The 20,044-nt window shown below is 36.5% G+C and overlaps 1 protein-coding gene across 3 annotated transcripts in view; it reads right to left on the bottom strand.

Moving 5' to 3' along the window:
• Window positions 1–20,044, bottom strand: part of RNF13 (ring finger protein 13) — a 214,870-nt gene that overhangs the window by 101,929 nt on the left and 92,897 nt on the right. For all 3 annotated transcript variants that reach the window (XM_081234133.1, XM_081234134.1, XM_081234132.1), the window contains exon 2: window positions 12,163–12,292. In XM_081234133.1, coding sequence (XP_081090259.1) covers window positions 12,163–12,276 — 114 coding nt within the window. In that variant the 5' untranslated portion in view covers window positions 12,277–12,292. The remainder of the gene's footprint in view (window positions 1–12,162; window positions 12,293–20,044) is intronic.

Consider the following 20,044-nt stretch of genomic DNA (forward strand, 5'->3'; position numbering starts at 1 on the left):
AGCTCCAGTGCTGGACACCCCATGCCAAACAACTAGCAAGACAGGAACACAGCCCCATCCATTAGCACAGAGGCTCCCTAAAATCATAATAAGTTCACAGACACACCAAAACACACCACCAGATGCGGTCCTACCCACCAGAAAGACAAAATCCAGCCTCATCCACCGGAACACAGGCACCAGTCCCCTCCAACAGGAAGCCTACACAATCCACTGAACCAGCCTTACTCAATGGGGGCAGACACTGAAAACAACGAGAACTGGGAACCTGCAGGCTGTGAAAAGGAGACCCCAAACACAGTAAGTTAAGCAAAATGAGAAGACAGAGAAATACACAGCAGATGAAGGAGCAAGGTAAAAACCCACCAGACCAAACAAATGAAGAAGTAAGCAGTCTACCTGAAAAAGAATTCAGAGTAATGATAGTAAAGATGATCCAAAATCTTGGAAAAAGAATGGAGAAAATACAAGAAACATTTAACAAGGACCTAGAAGAACTAAAGAGCAAACAATGATGAACAGCACAATAAATGAAATTTAAAATTCTCTAGAAGGAATCAATAGCAGAATAACTGAGGCAGAAGAATGGATAAGTGACCTGGAAGATAAAATAGTGGAATTACCACAGAGCAGAATAAAGAAAAAAGAATGAGAATAATTAAGGACAGTCTCAGAGACCTCTGGGACAACATTAAACACACCAACATTCAAATTATAGGGGTCCCAGAAGAAGAGAAGAAGACAGGGATTGAGAAAATATTTAAAGAGATTACAGTTGAAAACTTCCCTAATATGGGAAAGGAAATAATCAAGTTCAGGAGTGCAGAGAGTCCCATACAGGATAAATCCAAGAAGAAACACACCAGGACACATATTGATCAAAATATCAAAAATTAAATACAAAGAAAAAATATTAAAAGCAGCAAGGGAAAAGCAGCAAATAACACACAAGGGAATCCCCATAAGGTTAACAGCTTATCTTTCAGCAGAAACTCTGCAAGCCAGAAGGGAGTGGCAGGACATATTTAAAGTGATGAAAAGGAAAAACCTACAACCAAGATTACTCTACCCAGCAAGGATCTCATCCAGATTTGATGGAGAAATTAAAACCTTTACAGACAAGCAAAAGCTAAGAGAATTCAGCACCACCAAACCAGCTTTACAACAAATGCTAAAGGAACTTCTCTAGGCAGGAAACACAAGAGAAGGAAAAGACCTACAATAACAAACCCAAAACAATTAAGAAAATGGTAATAGGAACATACATATCAATAATTACCTTAAATGTAAATGGATTTAATGCTCCAACCAAAAGACACAAACTGGCTGAATGGATACAAAAACAAGACCCATATATATTCTATCTACAAGAGACCCACTTCAGACCTAGGGATACACAGAGACTGAAAGTGAGGGGATGGAAAAAGATATTCCATGCAAATGGAAATCAAAAGAAAGCTGGAGTAACAATTCTCATATCAGACAAAATAGACTTTAAAATAAAGACTATTACAAGAGACAAAGAAGGACACTACATAATGATCAAGGGATCAATCCAAGAAGAAGATATAACAATTGCAAATATTTATGCACCCAACATAGGAGCATCTCAATACATAAGGCAAATGCTAACAGCCATAAAAGGGGAAAAAGACAGTAACACAATCATAGTAGGGGACTTTAACACCCCACTTTCACCAATGGACAGATCATCCAAAATGTAAAACAATAAGGAAACACAGGCTTTAAATGACACATTAAACAAGATGGACTTAATTGATATTTACAGAACATACCATCTGAAAACAACAGAATACACCTTCTTCTCAAGTGCTCATGGAATATTCTGCAGGATAGATCATATATTGGGTCACATATCAAGCCTTGGTAAATTTAAGAATATTGAAATCATATTAAGTATCTTTTCCGACCACAATGCTATAAGACTAGATATCAATTACAGGAAAAAATATTGTAAAAAATACAAACACATGGAAGCTGAACAATACACTACTAAATAACCAAGAGATCACTGAAGAAGGCAAAGAGGAAATTAAAAAAACCTAGAAACAAATGACAATGAAAACAGGATGACCCAAAACCTATGGGATGCAGCAAAAGCAGTTCTAAGAGGGCTGTCTAAAGCAATACAATCCTACCTCAAGAAACAAAAAAAATCTCAAAAAACCAACCCAACTTTACACCTAAATTAGAGAAAGAAGAACAAAAAAAACACCCCAAAGTTAGCAGAGGAAAGAAATCATAAAGATCAGATCAGAAATAAATGAAAAAGAAAGGAAGGAAACGATACCAAAGATCAATAAAACTAAAAGCTGGTTCTTTGAGAAGATAAACAAAATTGATAAACCATTAGCCAGATTCATCAAGAAAAAAAGGGAAAAGACTCAAATCAATAGACTGAGAAATGAAAAAGGAGAAGTAACAACCGACACTGCAGAAATACAAAGGATCATGAGAGATTACTACAAGCAACTATATGCCAATCAAATGGACAACCTGGAAGAAATGGACAAATTCTTAGAAAAACAAAACCTTCTGAGACTGAACCAGGAAGAAATAGAAAATATAAACAGACCAATTACAAACACTGAAATAGAAACTGTCATTAAAAATCTTCCAACAAACAAAAGCCCAGGACCAGATGGCTTCACAAGAAAATTCTGTCAAACATTTAAAGAAGAGCTAACACCTATCCTTCTCAAGCTCTTCCAAAATATAGCAGAGGGAGGAACATTCCCAAACTCATTCTATGAGGCCACCATCACCCTGATACCAAAACCAGACAAAGGTGTCACAAAAAGGGAGTTCCCTGGTGGCACAGTGGTTAAGAATCTGCCTGCCAATGCAGGGGACACGGGTTCAAGCCTTGGTCTGAGTATGCCACATTCCATGGAGCAACTTAGCCTGTGCACCACAACTACTGAAGCCCGTGCATCCAGAGCCCATGCTTGGCAACAAGAGAAGCCACCGCAGTGAGAAGCCCGTGCACCACAACGAAGAGTAACCCTGCTCGCCACAACTAGAGGCAGCCCACGCACAGTAACAAAGACCCACTGCAGTCAAAAATAAAATATAAATTAATTAATTAATTTTAAAAAAAGATGTCACAAAAAAAGAAAACTACAGGTCAGTATCACTGATGAACACAGATGCAAAAATCCTCAACAGGGCTTCCCTGGTGGCGCAGTGGTTGAGAGTCTGCCTGCCAATGCAGGGGACATGGGTTCGAGCCCTGGTCTGGGAGGATCCCACATGCCGCGGAGCGGCTGGGCCCGTGAGCCACAACTACTGAGCCTGCGCGTCTGGATCCTGTGCTCCGCAACAAGAGAGGCTGCGAGAGTGAGAGGCCCGCGCACCGCGATGAGGGGTGGCCCCCACTTGGCGCAACTAGGGGAAGCCCTCGCACAGAAACGAAGACCCAACACAGCCATAGATAGAGAAATAAATAAATAAATAAATAAATTAAAAAAAAAAAAAAAAAAATCCTCAACAAAATACTAGCAAACAGAATCCAACAGCACATTAAGAGGATCACACACCATTACCAAGTGGGGTTTATCCAGGAATGCAAAGATTCTTCAATATATGCAAATCAATCAATGTGATACACGATATTAACAACTTGAAGGATAAAAACCATATGATCATCTCAATAGATGCAGAAAAAGCTTTTGACAAAATTCAACACCCATTTATAATAAAAATCCTCCAGAAAGTAGGCATAGAGGAAACTTACCTCAACATAACAAAGGCCATATATGACAAACCCACAGCCAACATCGTGGTGAGAAACTGAAACCATTTCCACTAAGATCAGGAGCAAGACAAGGTTGCCCACTCTCACTACTATTATTCAACACAGTTCTGGAAGTTTCAGCCACAGCAATCAGAGAAGAAAAAGAAATCAAAGGAATCCAAATCGGAAAAGAAGAAGGAAAACTGTCACTGTTTGCAAATGACATGATACAATACACAGAGAATCCTAAAGATGCCACCAGAAAACTACTAGAGTTACTCAATGAATTTGGTAAAGTAGCAGGACACAAAATTAATGCAAAGAAATCTCTTGCATTCCTATACACTAATGATGCAAAATCTGAAAGAGAAATTAAGGAAACACTCTCATTTACCACTGCAACAAAAAGAATTAAATACCTAGGAATAAACCTACCTAAGGAGACAAAAAACCTGTATGCAGAAAACTATAAGACTCTGATTAAAGAAATTAAAGATGATACAAACAGATGGAGAGATATACCATGTTCTGGGATTGGAAGAATCAACATTGTGAAAATGACTATACTACCCCAAGCAATCTACAGATTCAATGCAATCCCTATCAAACTACCAATGGCATTTTTCACAGAACTAGAACAAAAAATTTCACAATTTGTATGGAAACACAAAAGACCCCGAATAGCCAAAGCAATCTTGAGAAAGAAAAACGGAGCTGGAGGAATCAGGCTCCCAGATTTCAGACTATACTACAAAGCTACAGTAATCAAGACAGTATGGTACTGGCACAAAAACAGATATACAGATCAATGGAACAGGATAGAAAGCACAGAGATAAACCCACACACACATGGTCACCTTATCTTTGAGAACGGAGGCAAGACTATACAATGGAGAAAAGACAGCCTCTTCAATAAGTGGTGCTGGGAAAACAGGACAGCTACATGTAAAAGAATGAAATTAGAACACTCCCTAACACCATACATAAAAATAAACTCAAAATGGATTAAAGACCCAATGTAAGGCCAGACACTATCAAACTCTTAGAGGAAAACATACGCAGAACACTCTATGACATAAATCACAGCAAGATCCTTTTTTGACCCACCTCCTAGAAAAATGGAAATAAAAACAAAAATAAACAAATGGGACCTAATGAAGCTTAAAAGCTTTTGCACAGCAAAGGAAACTATAAACAAGACGAAAAGACAACCCTCAGAATGGGAGAAAATATTTGCAAATGAAGCAACTGACAAAGGATTAATCTCCAAAATATACAAGCAGTTCATGTAGCTCAATATCAAAAAAACAAACAACCCAATCCAAACATGGGAAGAAGACCTAAACAGACATCCAAAGAAGATATACAGATTTCCAACAAACACATGAAAGGATGCTCCACATCACTAATCATTAGAGAAATGCAAATCAAAACTACAATGAGGCATAACCTCACACTGGTCATACCCAGCAACCCCACTACTGGGCATATACCCGGAGAAAATCATAATTCAAAAAGAGTCATTTACCACAACATTCACTGCAGTATTATTTACAATAGCCAGGACATGGCAGCAACCTAAGTGTCCCTCAACAGATGAATGGATAAAGAAGATATGGCACATACATACAATGGAATATTACTCAGCCATAGAAAGAAACGAAATTGAGTTATTTGTAGTGAGGTGGATGGACCTAGAGTCTGTCATACAGAGTGAAGTAAGTCAGAAAGAGAAAAGCAAATACCGTATGCTAACACATATATATGGAATCTAAAAAAAAAAAAAAAGAAAAGAAAAATTAGTTCTGAAGAACCTAGGGGCAGGACAGGAATAAAGATGCAGACATAGAGAATGGACTAGAGGACACAGGGAGGAGGAAGGGTAAGCTGGGATGAAGTGAGAGAGTGGCATGGACATATATACACTACCAAACGTAAAATAGATAGCTAGTGGGAAGCAGCAGCATAGCACAGGGAGATCAGTTCAGTGTTTGTGACCACCTAGAGGGGTGGGAGGGAGGGAGACTTAAGAGGGAAGAGATATGGGGATATATGTATGCATATAGCTGATTCACTTTGTTATACAGCAGAAACTAACACAACATTGTAAAGCAATTATACTCCAATAAAGATGTTTAAAAAAAAAGGTGTACATAATATTTTTTTTTAATTTAAGTTTTGGAAATACAAACTAAGAAAACTAAAGAGTTCTTCCCACTTTCCTTGCTTTATTGATAGAGAAAGAATTTATGGGTGGGTTTTATAAACTTATGAGCTTTAGGTCTCTTTTTCGTGATGTAACTAACTCTTTTTTCACATCGATGTTTCCCTGAGTTGCTGAATTTGACTGACTTTTTACTGCACCTGAGGATGGATCAAGTGAGGTCGTTTGGTGGGAAGGACAGCCTATAGACCACAGGACATAGAGCAATGATTTTAAGTGAGTCTACTAGAAACATTTCTAATTGTGTGGGGTAAAGTTATCTTTTTCATTTTGGTTTCAATGGACTGAATAACTTTTCACACTTACTATTGATGTGAAATAAGGTCAGAGAATGTTAACTAGACTCTTACGTAGATTGCTGGTTTGGGTTACATTTTGAGAATTAGTACTAATGCATTTGTTTGATTATCATGATAATTATACTCTTTCTCCCCATTTTCGGAAATTATTCCAGAGATAAGAGCATAATAAATTATGTTTAAGTTGAAAAATAAAAAAATTAGGAAATGGAAAATATACAACTGTACTAAAGTACTCTTTTATCACTTCCTATTACTTTTATTACTTCTTATTACTCAGTTCACTTTTTTGGTTAGAATTTCAGAAATAAAATATCTAGCTTGAACTACAGTACTTGTAACACTGACTTGGAATAGGTTTTGTTATCGGGTGAGACTCATTTTGAAACTGCTTTGCCTTTCCTCAGGAAGGCAGTTGTTAACTTTGCTCACACTGCTTTTTACAATCACATTGTTTAAATAAAAAAAAAAAAAGTTTCTATCATGAACAAGACAAACAGAAACATCTTTAATACAAAAGTGCTCTCTTTTAGAATGGTGGCGGGCAGGAGGAACGCTGCTGCTCATGAAATTAAAGCACACTCACTGTTAAAGTTTTTGAAACAGAAAAAAAAATTATTTCTCTCTGGAATCCCACTCTTAATGATTACCATGTTGCGACTTTACTTATTTTGAAGAGGTCTTTTCTTAACCAGTTCTCCTCTTTGACAGCAGCCTTAACAGAAGGTTTAATTCAATTCAGAAAGTAACAAATAGCTAAAAATTATGGAGCATTTATGACATCATGCTAAACACCTGACAGGTATTCACTTATTTAAACCTTATGACAATCCTATAAAGTCAGCCACTACTAATCATCATCCTCATTTTACAGATTGACTGACTACAGAATAAAAATACTCCACTTGAAAATAACTTGCTCTAGTAAATAAGAACCAGGATTCTAATCCAGGCAGTCTGGCCTCAGATCCCTGGCTCTTAACCCATTGCCCTACACTGTCTCTCCTCCAATCTCATTTTCATAAGTAAACTGAAATTTAAGAGATGTTAGTTAATTTGCCCAAGGTCATGGAGCTACAGAGTGGTAGAACTGGAATTCAACCCAGACTGTAACTCCCATTGCTGGAGCTCTTAACTACTTTGCTATATAATCCAATCCATTCACACCACCAACCACTGGGTGCTTCTCTCCTAACTCTGCCCACTGACCCCCACAAACACCTACCAAGCAACGAAATCTCTAACAAATCCCTACAACAGAATCAAACATGCCCCTGCCAATTCTAAAGCTCCATGTTTCTAGATATGAACCTACATAATTGATAACTTCATATTTCCTTTAAGGGTTAAAGAAAAGAGAAACAATAAGAGATGAAAAGAGAATGAATTGCTAATTTAAAAAACCCAATAATCTAAAGTTCCAAGGAATAAATGCTATTAAAAGAAAATATAAAGGACTTCCCTGGTGGTCTAGCGGTTAAGACTCTGCACTTCCACTGCAGGGTGCACAGGTTCGATCCCTGGTCAAGGAACTAAGATCCTGCATGCCATGAGGCACAGCCAAAAAAAATTAAAATTAAAAAAAAAAGAAAGAAAAGAAAATATGAAAGAACTAAATCTCCAAGGAAAAGCTATTAATCAACTCAAATATTTATTGAATTCCTACTGTGTAACTCTTACTAGGTACCAGAAACATAAAGCTTAGTAAGACACAGTCCTGCCTTCCAGGAACCCATGATCTAAGGGGCTTACTGACTTGTCAGCAACACACTATATAGTAGCATCTCCATATCCTCTTAAAACTCACCAACCAGTTGGATAAATACTGTTGTCAGGGAATTAACAGTCAAGTGGGAGAATTCAACTGCGAAAAATAAAATCATTTGGCATACCAATAGCATGACTGAAACTGACTTTATCTTTTCAAAAGCAACATCCTAATACCTGTCCAAAACAGAACTAGAATCAACCTGATATCCAACATACTTAAATTTTATTATTACAAACCCAGATTTCAGGGGTGTTCTTATTCAGCTAAAAGAAAGAGCTAATATTTTCTACCTCTTGACTCACTTCCTTTGAATGACTGTGTTACCACATCTAGTTCCTCTGCCTCAATTTTTAGTTCCCCTTTTTCCTAGTTACATGACTCCACAGCCCACTTCCCACCAGCTATCTCTGCATTCCTGTCAGCCTCTATCTTCAGTGACAACATAAAGACCAGATTTAAGCAGCTCTCAGGGATAGTTCCTTCACTAGATGACAACATACATTCCACACCTACCTGCCTGAGGCACAGGGAACACTGCTGGCAGGGACTGCTTATTCTTCTATATCTTTTTGTTTTGTATCTACGTTAAAAAAATACAACTTGGGCAGTCACATACACTGCTCAAGGGAGTGAGTGAAAGATGATGAGAATGTTAATTATAAAGAAGATAACAAAGATACAACATTTACTATGTGTCAGATACTGTTCTAAGCAGTTTACCTTATTTAATCATCACTACAACACTCCAGTTTACAAATCAAAAAAAGGAGGTATTTATAGTGACTAAGTAATTTGATCCATATCACATAGCTAGTCAAGTTCCCAGAGCAGTCCACTGAAAATCATTTAACCCATCACGTAGCTGATCCACAGAATAACAGTTCACTTCAGGTGAAAAAGAAAGAAGACAAGGAGTGGCAGACGTTAGAATCAACAGAGGAAAAAAGAGAGAGAGAGAATGAAAGAAAACAAAGGAGAAAAGAGAAACAAGGAGAACTCCATTCCCTGTTCAGTCTATAAATCCTCTACCTCATTTCAAAAGTCATGCTAAGACTATTCCAAGGACTTCGGGGACCAAGTTAGAGAAGAGATCTGAATAGCAATGGACTCAGTCCTTTAAAGGTTCTACTTCCACTCCATCTCAAAAAGATCCAGACTATTCTAGAAAACTCTGATCAACCAGTTTCCTACTAAAGAGGGTAACAGAGGGTGAGAAATCTCATAGGGATTAGATGTGCTATGCCCTCAAAAAGCTATGGTATAGAAACCAGCCTGGCTCTCTCAAGTTCTACAATGATTCTAGGCCCTTCTACAAGAGCTACAGTATGAAAAAGCATGGCTGAGGACCACATTAAGCTTTGGTCAGCAACAATTCTGGCCCTTCTATTTCTCACCTAATGTCATTAAGCAAATCGCTTGCACCCAGAAAGAAAAACCAGTAAATCCTTTGCATAGCACCTAGAGTATAGGCGTACACACACACACATCACACGTACAGATACAATTAATTCTTTTCTAACTTCACATAAATGAGAAATAGGAAATATATACACTTTCTAGTGTAGAGGACAGTAAGACAGTAGCCCAGAAAGGACTACAAAGGTTTTGAGGAGCAACCTTCTTCTCTAAAAACTCTGCTATCCACCATCAAACATAAGGCCATTATGCTGCCTGCATCTGCCTCACAAGATGCGGTGTTGTGCCAGGACCTTGCTTCAGACATACATCATGGGAGACTTACAGAGGAATACCCAAGCCCCAACTCTCCCATCCTTTCCCCAAGTTCAGAGGACTTGGCTTAAGTACCTACTGTTAAGGAATAAATACTTGTGTCCCCCCAAAATTCATATATTGAAGCCCTAAGGAAATGTGATCATCCTAGGAAGTGAGGTCTTTGGGAGGTAATTAGGTTTAGGTGAGGTTATGAGGGTGGAGTCACCATGATGGGATTTGTGTCCTTATAAGAAGAGAAAGATAGACCAGAGCTTCCTGCTTCTGTCACCATATGAGGACACAGCAGCAAGGTGGCCATCTGTAAGCCAGGTAGAGGGCCTTCACCAAGAACCTAATCTGCTGGCACCTGGATCTCGGACTTCCCAGGCTCCAGAACTGACTGTATGGAGGAAATGTCTGAGGAAATGGTGAAATGAAAGAGATAATTTGTGAACTTGGCTGAAAGGCTACACAATTGGTCTGCAAGTTTTTTCCAACTGTCACACACACACACACACAAAGTCCAATATATTCACTGGAAAAAATTTGCATGTAAGTGGACCCACGCAGTTCAAACCTGTGTTGTTCAAGGGTCGACTGTATAAAGAAAACTCCAAGCTCAGAGTGGATCGATGGCAGAAAACCAGAGTGAACAGTCTGGATGGAAGCCAAGCTCTCAAGATTAAAAAGTCAAGATGGAAGGAAAAACTCATCAGGTTTTTGGTGACCCTCAGCAGAATTCGTCCAAATGGAAGCCTGTCCAATAAGAAGAGCAAATCCACGGGTCTGTGAGGAACCATCATACCAATTTCCATAGTGGCTGCACCATTTTATATTCACACCAACAATACCAAGGGTTCCAGTTTCTCCACATGTTTGTCAATACTTATTTTCTGGTTTTTGATAACAGCCATCCTAATGGTTATGATATGATATCTCATTGTGGTTTTGATTTGCATTTCTCTAATAATTAGTGATTTGAACATTTTTTCTTGTGCTTACTGGCCATTTGTACATCTTCTTTGGAGAACTGTCTATTCAATTTTTTTGTCCATGTTTAAATCTAGTTGTTTATTTTTTGTTGTTGTTAAACAGTAGGAGTTCTTTATATATTCTAGATGTTACCCCCTAATTAGATATATGATTTGCAAATATTTTCTCCCATTCCATGGGATTCCTCTTCACTCTCTTGATATGTTCTTTGAATGCACAAATGTTTTAAATTTTGATGTAGTCCAATTTATCTATGTTTTTCTTTTTTCACCTGTGCTTCTGGTGTTATATCCAAGAAATCATTGCCAAATCCAAACTCATGAAGTTTTTCCCATATGTTTTCTCCTAAGTGTTTTTTTAGTATTAGCTCAGCTCTTATGTTTAGGTCTTTGATTCACTTTAAGTTAATCTTTTGTATATGGTGTAAGGTAAGAGCTCAACTTCATTCTTTTGCATGTGAATATTCAATTTTCCTGGCACCATTTGCTGAAAACATATGGAACACGTTATAAATTTCCATGTCATACTTGTGCAGGGGCCATGCTAATCTTCTTTATATCATTCCAATTTTAGTTTATGTGCTGCCAAAATGAACATTAGATGTCTTTCAAAATTAAAATTATCTTTGGGATTTCTCAAAGAGCCCCTGGAAAATCACAATGATTTATACATTTATCTTATGAAAAGAGAGATGCCAGAAATATTTTAGGTTACTTTGATATACTTTATACTCCTGAACTAGCTCATCACTATATAAGGAATTCATGAGAATTATCAAATGAAAAGATAACTTCGTACAGATTAAATGTTATTCATATAAAATTTTCTGAGATTGTACATCGTGCAAGATAAACTGACAGGGTCAAGAGATTTGTTAATGCCTTCGCTGTCCATGATGTAATCTAAACCAAGGAAAAGTATTAATAGAACTCTTAAGAAAGGAAAAGAAAAGAGATAAGACCATTATGCTTCTCTTCTGACTCATTAATGTTAACTTTAGGTTGAAATTTTCTATGGACATCTTGTACAATTTTTTAAAATATCACTATCAAGGTCATTATAGATACACCAATTACCAAGAAAAACAGTAAGATTCTACATAAAACACACAGCATTTAAATATATGTGCTCATCAGTACTCAAGCACACACTCTCAAGAGCAACAACATTTATCACGTACTTATTGTACATGAGATCTTATTAAACATCAAGGAATAAAATAATGAGCAAGGTCCCCCACTTTCAAGTAATAGCTATGCACGTGCACCTGTATGTTTGTAAACACTTTGTAAGATTCCATTATTTTGTTATTGTATAACACTCCATCATTTAGGTCTTTTTAAAAACTTTTCTTTTAAGGGATGTTTTTAGACATGAATAAATTTTACTGTTTAAATTTACTTACTGCTAAAATGTCCGCTTCTACAGGCAGTAGGTTTAGGAATGCAAAGAGCTGGACAGTCAAGATGGTATAGACTTGTGTGGCCGACAGCATGAGCATCCCGATGGAGAGCAGCATCTCGCTGTAAAATCACCTGGAAGACAAGTAGATGAATAACAATAAATTCTGGTGCATTGTCCTTGAAAATAAGTTATTTGATATATTAGTTCCTGATGTCCAAAAATATCTCTTAATTACAAACATGGATTAAGAGTAAAATGAAACTTGTATTTCAAAAGCATAATTGTTTACACAGATTTGGACATTTAGGTAAACACCCAGTGTTAGTCAATACCTATGTAACTCATGGTGACTAAGTTCTATGTTTTAGCCACAAAATAATGATCCTCCCACAGTTCTCAGTTTGTAGTACAGCTTGTCTACCAACTCAATTATGGGACAAGCAAGATTTCAATCAAAATAATGATTAAAAAATGCACAAGCACCTTTGATTTAAAATTTTTTACAAAGAATTTTATAATTTGTAAATTTACTTTTTATTTATTCTTGAATATTGTACCCACATTAGAGAGTACTTTTTTAAACTGGCCATTTATTATAAAGTAATACTTTTTGCCCTTTTCCTCCTAGCAATATATCCATACCTTTTTGCCTCTCTACATCCCAATGGCAATAGTGCAGCTACCTCTCCCAAACTCATCCAATTCTCTACATGAATCCCTATCTATCTTACAGCAAAAAGGTACCATGAAAGAACTCAATGTTAACCAAATAAGTAACAAAATTCTCATTGGTAAGCTTCAACCAATTGTATAACATACTTCTTAAATGGTGAGGATGAAGTTTACAAAGACAAGAGCCTTTATAATGAATTATTTCATTAAATACCACAAATTCATGTAATAGCAATTTTGATGATGATTGCTGTCGGTAAAGCTCTGGACTTAGAGACTACCAGAGAGACTCACAATGACTCTTTGACACACACTGAAAGAAGGATACCCTTGAATAATTTTTGAACTGCCATCTTACAAAGCCATTAATAACAGAGATGAAATAAAGGTGAAAATACGTTAAACATATAGATTTATCCCAGAGACAGAAAGTAAATTAGTGATTGCCTGGGGATGGGAGTAAGAATCAGGGAGAGAGGGGGGACAAATAGAAATGGGAATGGCTACTCATGGAAATGGGGTTTCTTTTCGGGATGATGAAAATGTTCTAAAATTAGATTGCGCCGATGATTGCACAACTCTATAAATAAATTAAAAATCACTGCACTTTTTACTTTAAATGGGTAAATTTTATGGTGTATCGTATCTCAATAAAGCTGTTTTTAAAATGCATAGATTTGTTGGTATTAGTTTCTTAGGTAAAATACATTTTATAATATAGCTCTCTTGAGAAAAGATTTAACACAGCAGGACTGAGACTGCTATCCTTAGAAAGGCCTGCTTGCAAGGCTGGCTCTTCGCTGGCATCTGAGAACTGAAGATTTCAGGAGGGTTCCCATCGTTCTCTGGTAAGAACAAGCTCACTGTGCCTAAATTCTGCAAACAATGTGGTTTATGTTGAATACCTACTTTCTTTCTGGGAGTCTGAAATTTTGGTATGTGCTAGGTGGAGGGTGCCTACCTGAATAGCCCCCAATATAAACCCTGGGCACTGAACCTCTAATGAGCTCCCCTGGTAGACATTTCACATGTGTCATCATAACTCACTGCTGAGAAATTAAGCATATCCCCTGCGACTCCACTGAGAGAGACTCTTAAAAGCTCACACCTGGTTTTCTCTGGATTTTACCCCGTGTGTCTTTTCCCTTTGCCAACTCTGCTTTGTATCCTTTCACTGTAATAAATCATAGTCATGAGTACAATCATATGCTGAGTCCTGTAAGTCCTTCTAGTGAATCACTGAACTTGGGGGTGGTCTTGGGGACCCCCATCATAACCACATTATACAATATCTAGGCAGAAATCATACCATAAAAAACATATAAATCCTTATAAAATAAGGTATATTTGCTACTAAATTTTGCTAGAAAAAATAAATACACAGTATATTGACCACTGACCTGTTTGGGAAACTTAACCTGAATAAGAACTATGACTTCCCTTGTAAAGTTTTGGAATTCCCAGCTAACGTTAGGGGAGCGAGATGAACTGAGAGTTTAGAGGTGAAATAACTCTTAAGAATAGAAATGATAATAATCACAACAACTATAACTGACCACTTACTAACCAGGCATTGCTTTAAGCATGTTATTGAACTTAAGTCATCTAATCCTAACAACACCCTATGAGGTAGCATTTCACGGTTGGGGAAAACTTAGGCCCTATTAGGGAACTTGTCCGAGATCAAATAATGAATAATAGCAGAGCCAGTATTCAAACCCAGGCAATCTGCCTCTGAAGTCTACATGCTAAAAAGCCCAAATGAAAATAGCATCAATATCCAAGGTTGATGTCCAAAAGGTAGAGTAATGGACCTATGCTTACACGGGTACTCAAAGGGCTTCAAACCAATGTTCATGGCACAGCAGCCACTGGAGTATTTACTTCTTTTGCTGTGTGTGTGTGTGTGTGTGTGTGTGTGTGTACTTAATAATATGCAGTGGGTTTTGGTTATACTTTTTATTGCCTTTTTTAAAATAACACATTCAGGACTTTTTAAAGTCTCTATTTACAAAACTAATTCTTGTTCATTGTAGAAAATGTGTGAAAAATTAAAATCACTCATAATCACCAAATAAAAGAATAACCAGTGTTCATATTTTGATGTATAACCTCCCATTCTTTTAGTTACGTGTAAATTCAAATATATATTTAGCAAAACTGGGATACACTATACATGTTGTTTTGTTAACTATTCTCTTCACTTACTGTATTATGAATATTTTCCTAATTCATTACTATATTTGAAAAAATTAAAACTTTCAAACCCTGTACAATAACATCCCCTCAGGAACCCTTACAGACAGCAGTCCATGAGACCCGCTAGGGCTTCCACCCCTTTCAAACACTACTTTTTAAAAAAATCTATCTCATATACTGGGTTCCCATATATGACTTTGATATACAAAATGAAAACTACTGGTCTAAAACAGGATGTATAATGACCACATGATATTTCGTATAAATGTTCTATAATGGATTTAATGGAATCCCTATTGTTGGAGGCTGAATTTGCTTCTTCTTATAAACTCTGCAATAAATATTCTTATAGTTAAACCTTACAGGTGCATCCTTAATTTTTTTAGATTAAAGTCACAGAAGTGAGTGGTAGTAGTATAACTGTGGTAAGAAATATGAGATCTAGTATTAGACAGACCTAAGTTTACATCTCAGCACTGCCACATGCTAACAGTGTGATTCTGAGGCAAAATTATTAAATTGCTTCATCTGTAAAAGGAGATTATTTAGGATTTAAAAGACAACTGTGGTGAATAAATACAAAAATGCATATAAGGACTTAACACAACAGTGAAATACAGGAGGAAAAGAGTTTGGGTGGTGATGCCAGTTGATGAGAGAGAAAATACAGAAGGAGAACTACAGTTAGTGGAAGTGAGAGCAATTCGGGAATTTTTTCACTTAATGTTTATAAAACATTCTAGTGGACATGTAAACAGTGATAAATAGAAGTCAGGAGCTCTACCCAAGGCATAAGAGAGATTTAGGAATCATCAACAAACAGGAGATAACTAAATTGATCTTAATGTAAAATAAAAATTAAAAAGAGAAGAGGGCTAAAGAAAACTCTGAATATCTAAATTTAGGTAGAAAGAGAAAGCAGAGAAAAGAAAGAGAGAAAGAGATTGATTTCACAAAAGACTAGAAAAAAACAACTTTAAAATGAATGTGGAGGAAGGAAGGCAGTTAGTCAACAGAAGTAAATGTTGGAGAAGAGGCAAAAAGGTCTACAATTTTCACATTTTAAGAATCTGTCCAGGGAATTCCCTCGCGGTCAGTGGTCAGGACTCCACACTTTCACTGCCGAGGGCCCAGGTTTGATCACTGGTCGGGGAACTAAGATCCCACATGCCGCGCAGTGTGGCCAAAAACAAAAATTGTTTAAAAAAAAAAAGAGTCTGTCCAAACTAAACAATTTAAGTTTCCAGTAATCGAACAGGTGCCCTTGCTCTTGCTCTGATCAACTCACTGTTTCAAGAATGCACCCTGCTGTTGCCAGCACTAAATTTTTATTCGTGTATTATCCAGAAACTAAAATATACTCTACCTACAAAGAAAAATTTAGGGAAAAACTATGAATCCTATAAAATCCCATGCAAAATTTTATGTATGTATAGATACACGCAGTTTCTTGAAAAAGGTCCATGTTTGTTAATGCAGTCTCCAAAAAAAGCACAATAGGGTTTTTTTGTTGTTAAATCTTCCCTTCTCCAAGAAGTTTTCTGGAAGGAAAGGTTAACAAGCTTAAATCCTTTGTTACTTTCTCCCAGCACTTAAACTACTGGGTTGGGATAAATATAGACTGTCAACTGTATCACTAGGCAACATTATTTATTGTAAAAATGACTTTCTAATTGGTGAAAACTGTAAAGACTGTATGTAGGTTAACTGTAAAAATCCTTGAGAGACACCAAACAGGTTTCTAGAGATGTATCCATTGCCACCATCTCTGATCATACCTAATTTTGCCTTCTATTTGACAAAATTCTACTACTAATTATAAACAAACATTTTATCTGAAATTAGCTACTTGACTCTGTCTAAAGGGTTTTCCAACTGGCAAATTCTCATTCTACTTTTCATCAGTCTATATCACCTAAGATGTATTCTTGCCAAAATTATTTTAACCCAGTTCTAACAAGCCTTTAGCTCTAACTTCAAGTTTACAAGCAATACATGGAATAGAATTAAATAAGTAAAATAAGATGGATGCGTTACTTGAGGGCATTGCACCAATTTCTATAAAATTAAATGGAATAAACAGAACAGTGTAAGGGGACAGAATGGGAGAACAGCATGAGACTGTTGTACATTAAAAGAGATAAAAAACATTACATCCAAATGCCAAACACAGGTTCAAGCAAACCAACAATAAAAATACAATTTAGGAACAAGAGGGACAATGTGAATGTAGTCTAGATATTAGATAACTTTTTAAAAATAATTGTTGATTTCCTTAGGTATGATGACAGTATTGTGGTCATATGAGAAAGTCCCTATTTCTAGACTGCCTACTGAAATGCTTAGGAATGAAATGTCATGATATCTGTAATTTACTTTAAAATTCTCCAGCCAAAAAAAAAAAATAAACCAAAACACTAATCAACGTTAAATCTAGGAGAAGATTATATTGAGGTTCATTATACTATTTATCTACTTTTCTATATGTTTGATAATTTGTATAATAAGTTTTATTAATTCAGTGAATAAATAACTGTTTTAACTCTTCAGTGACCTTTTTTAGAAGGCCTTCAGTCTCATTTTTTTTAATATGGTATAATACACACAACATAAAATTTACCATTTTAAACATTTTTAAGTGTAAAGTTTAGGTTAGTGACATTAACTACATTCAAATGGTTGTGCAACCATCACCACCATCCAGAACTTTTTCCTCTTCCCAAAGTGAAACTCTGTACCCATTAAATACTGATTTCCCATTCCCCCTCCCCCTAGCCTCCAAGCAACCACTATTCTACTTTCTATCTCTATGAATTTGACTACTCTACATCAGGTAACTGAAATAAGTGGAATCACTTCATGTCTATTTATGTCTGGCTTATTTCACTTAGCATGTCTTTAAGATTTGTCCACGGGCTTCCCTGGTGGTGCAGTGATTGAGAGTCAGCCTGCCGATGCAGGGGACACGGGTTCATGCCCCGGTCCGGGAAGATCCCACATACTGCAGAGCGGCTGGGCCTGTGAGCCACGGCCGCTGAGCCTGCGTGTCCGGAGCCTGTGCTCCGCAACGGGAAAGGCCGCAACAGTGAGAGGCCCGTGTACTGCAAAAAAAAAAAAAAAAAAAAAGATTCATCCACATTGTAGAATATGTCAGAATTTCCTTCTCTTTTCAGGCTGAATAATATTCCATTATATGTGTTTACATTTTGTTTATCCATTTATCCATCAATGGATGCTTTGATTGCTGCCACCTTTTGACTACTGTGAACAATGCTGCTTTGAACATGGGTGTACAAATACCTGAGTCCCTGCTTCTTTTGGGTATATATCCAGAAGTGAAATTGCTGGATTATATAGTAATTCTATATTCAATTTATTTGAGGAATCACATACCATTTTCCACAACAGCTGCACCATTTTACATTCCCACCAGCAATACATAAGGGTTCCAATTTCTTCATATCCTTGACAACACTTATTTTCTGTTTGATAACAGCCACAGTAATGGATACAAAGTGGTATCTCATTGTGGCTTTGATTTGCACTTCGCTAATGATTAGTGATGCTGACCTCTTTTCATATGCTTATTAGCCTTCTGTATATCTTCATTGGAGAAATAATTATTCAAATCCATTGCCCATTTTTTAAATTGAAGTGTAGCTGATTTACACTGTTGTTAGTTTCTAGTACAGCAAAGTGATTCGGATATATGTGTGTGTGTGTGTGTGTGTGTGTGTGTGTGTGTATTCTTTTCCAGATTATTTTACATTATAGGTTATTACAAGATAGTGAATATAGTTTGCTGTATAGCCCTATACCATAGGACCTTGTTGTTTATCTATGTTATATATAGTAGTGTGTGTATGTTGATCCCAAACTCCTAAGTTATCCCTCCCCCTCTACCTTTCCCTTTTGGTAACCATAAGTTTGTTTTCTATGTCTTTGAGTCTATTTCTGTTTTGTAAATAAGTTCATTTGTACCATTTTGTTTTTTAGATTCCACATATAAGTGATATCATATGATATTTGTCTTTCTATGACTTACTTCACTTAGTATGATAATCTCTAGGTCCATCCATGTTGCTGCAAATGGCATTATTTCATTCTTTTTCTGGCTGAGTAATATTCCATTGTGTGTGTGTGTGTGTGTGTGTGTATATATATATATATATACACATATATATACACACCACATCTTCATTATCCATTCATCTGTCGATGACACTTAGGTTGCTTCCATGTCTTGTCCTTTGCCCATTTTTAATCGGGTGGTGGTTGTTGTTGAGTTTTGAAAGTTCTTTATATATTCTGCATATATTTTTCCCTTATGATATACATGATTGAAATATATTTTCACCAATTCCATGGGTTGTCTTTTCACTCTGCATAGTGTCCTTTGATACCCAAGTTTTTAATTTTGAGGAACCAACTCTTGATGTTGTTAATTTTCTACTGGCCTTGTGAATCTGAGAACCTCAGGGCTGGGGCTGGGACATGTGGTTATCCATATGGCTTAAGAGCACAGATGCCAGTTACTCATCTAATGCTGTTCTGGTAGTTGCAAAATTTAAAAACTTCCCCAAGCAGCAGAGTAATCCTAACCTCACATTTAAGTTTGTGACAATACCATGCAACTCATCTACACAAAACTATATTCTAAACTTCATTTTACAGACGGGGATGCATTCAGTAAGTGTTTAAGACCAACATTACTTTCAGGAATTTGCTTTCCAAATAATCTTTAATTCTGAAGATGACTCACATTCTGACATCAACTAGTTCAGTAGCAAATAACACTCATAAAACAGCTAACCATCACCATAAGAAAGCCTCTGAATAAGCTCATATTCCATTGGTTCTCAAGCTACTCTTGTGTATCACTGGGATTTCAAAAACTTGACCAAAATGCCCCACTGCTAAAATAATGGTAACCTTTTCCTAATTTGAAAAAAGATTTAATAGGTAGTAATTTCAATTTATTTTTCTCCATAAATGTATCTTATACTACAAAA

This window comes from Mesoplodon bidens (genome assembly GCF_964165515.1).
Source record: "Mesoplodon bidens genome assembly, chromosome: 5".
In the NCBI taxonomy this organism is placed as follows: domain Eukaryota; kingdom Metazoa; phylum Chordata; class Mammalia; order Artiodactyla; family Ziphiidae; genus Mesoplodon; species Mesoplodon bidens.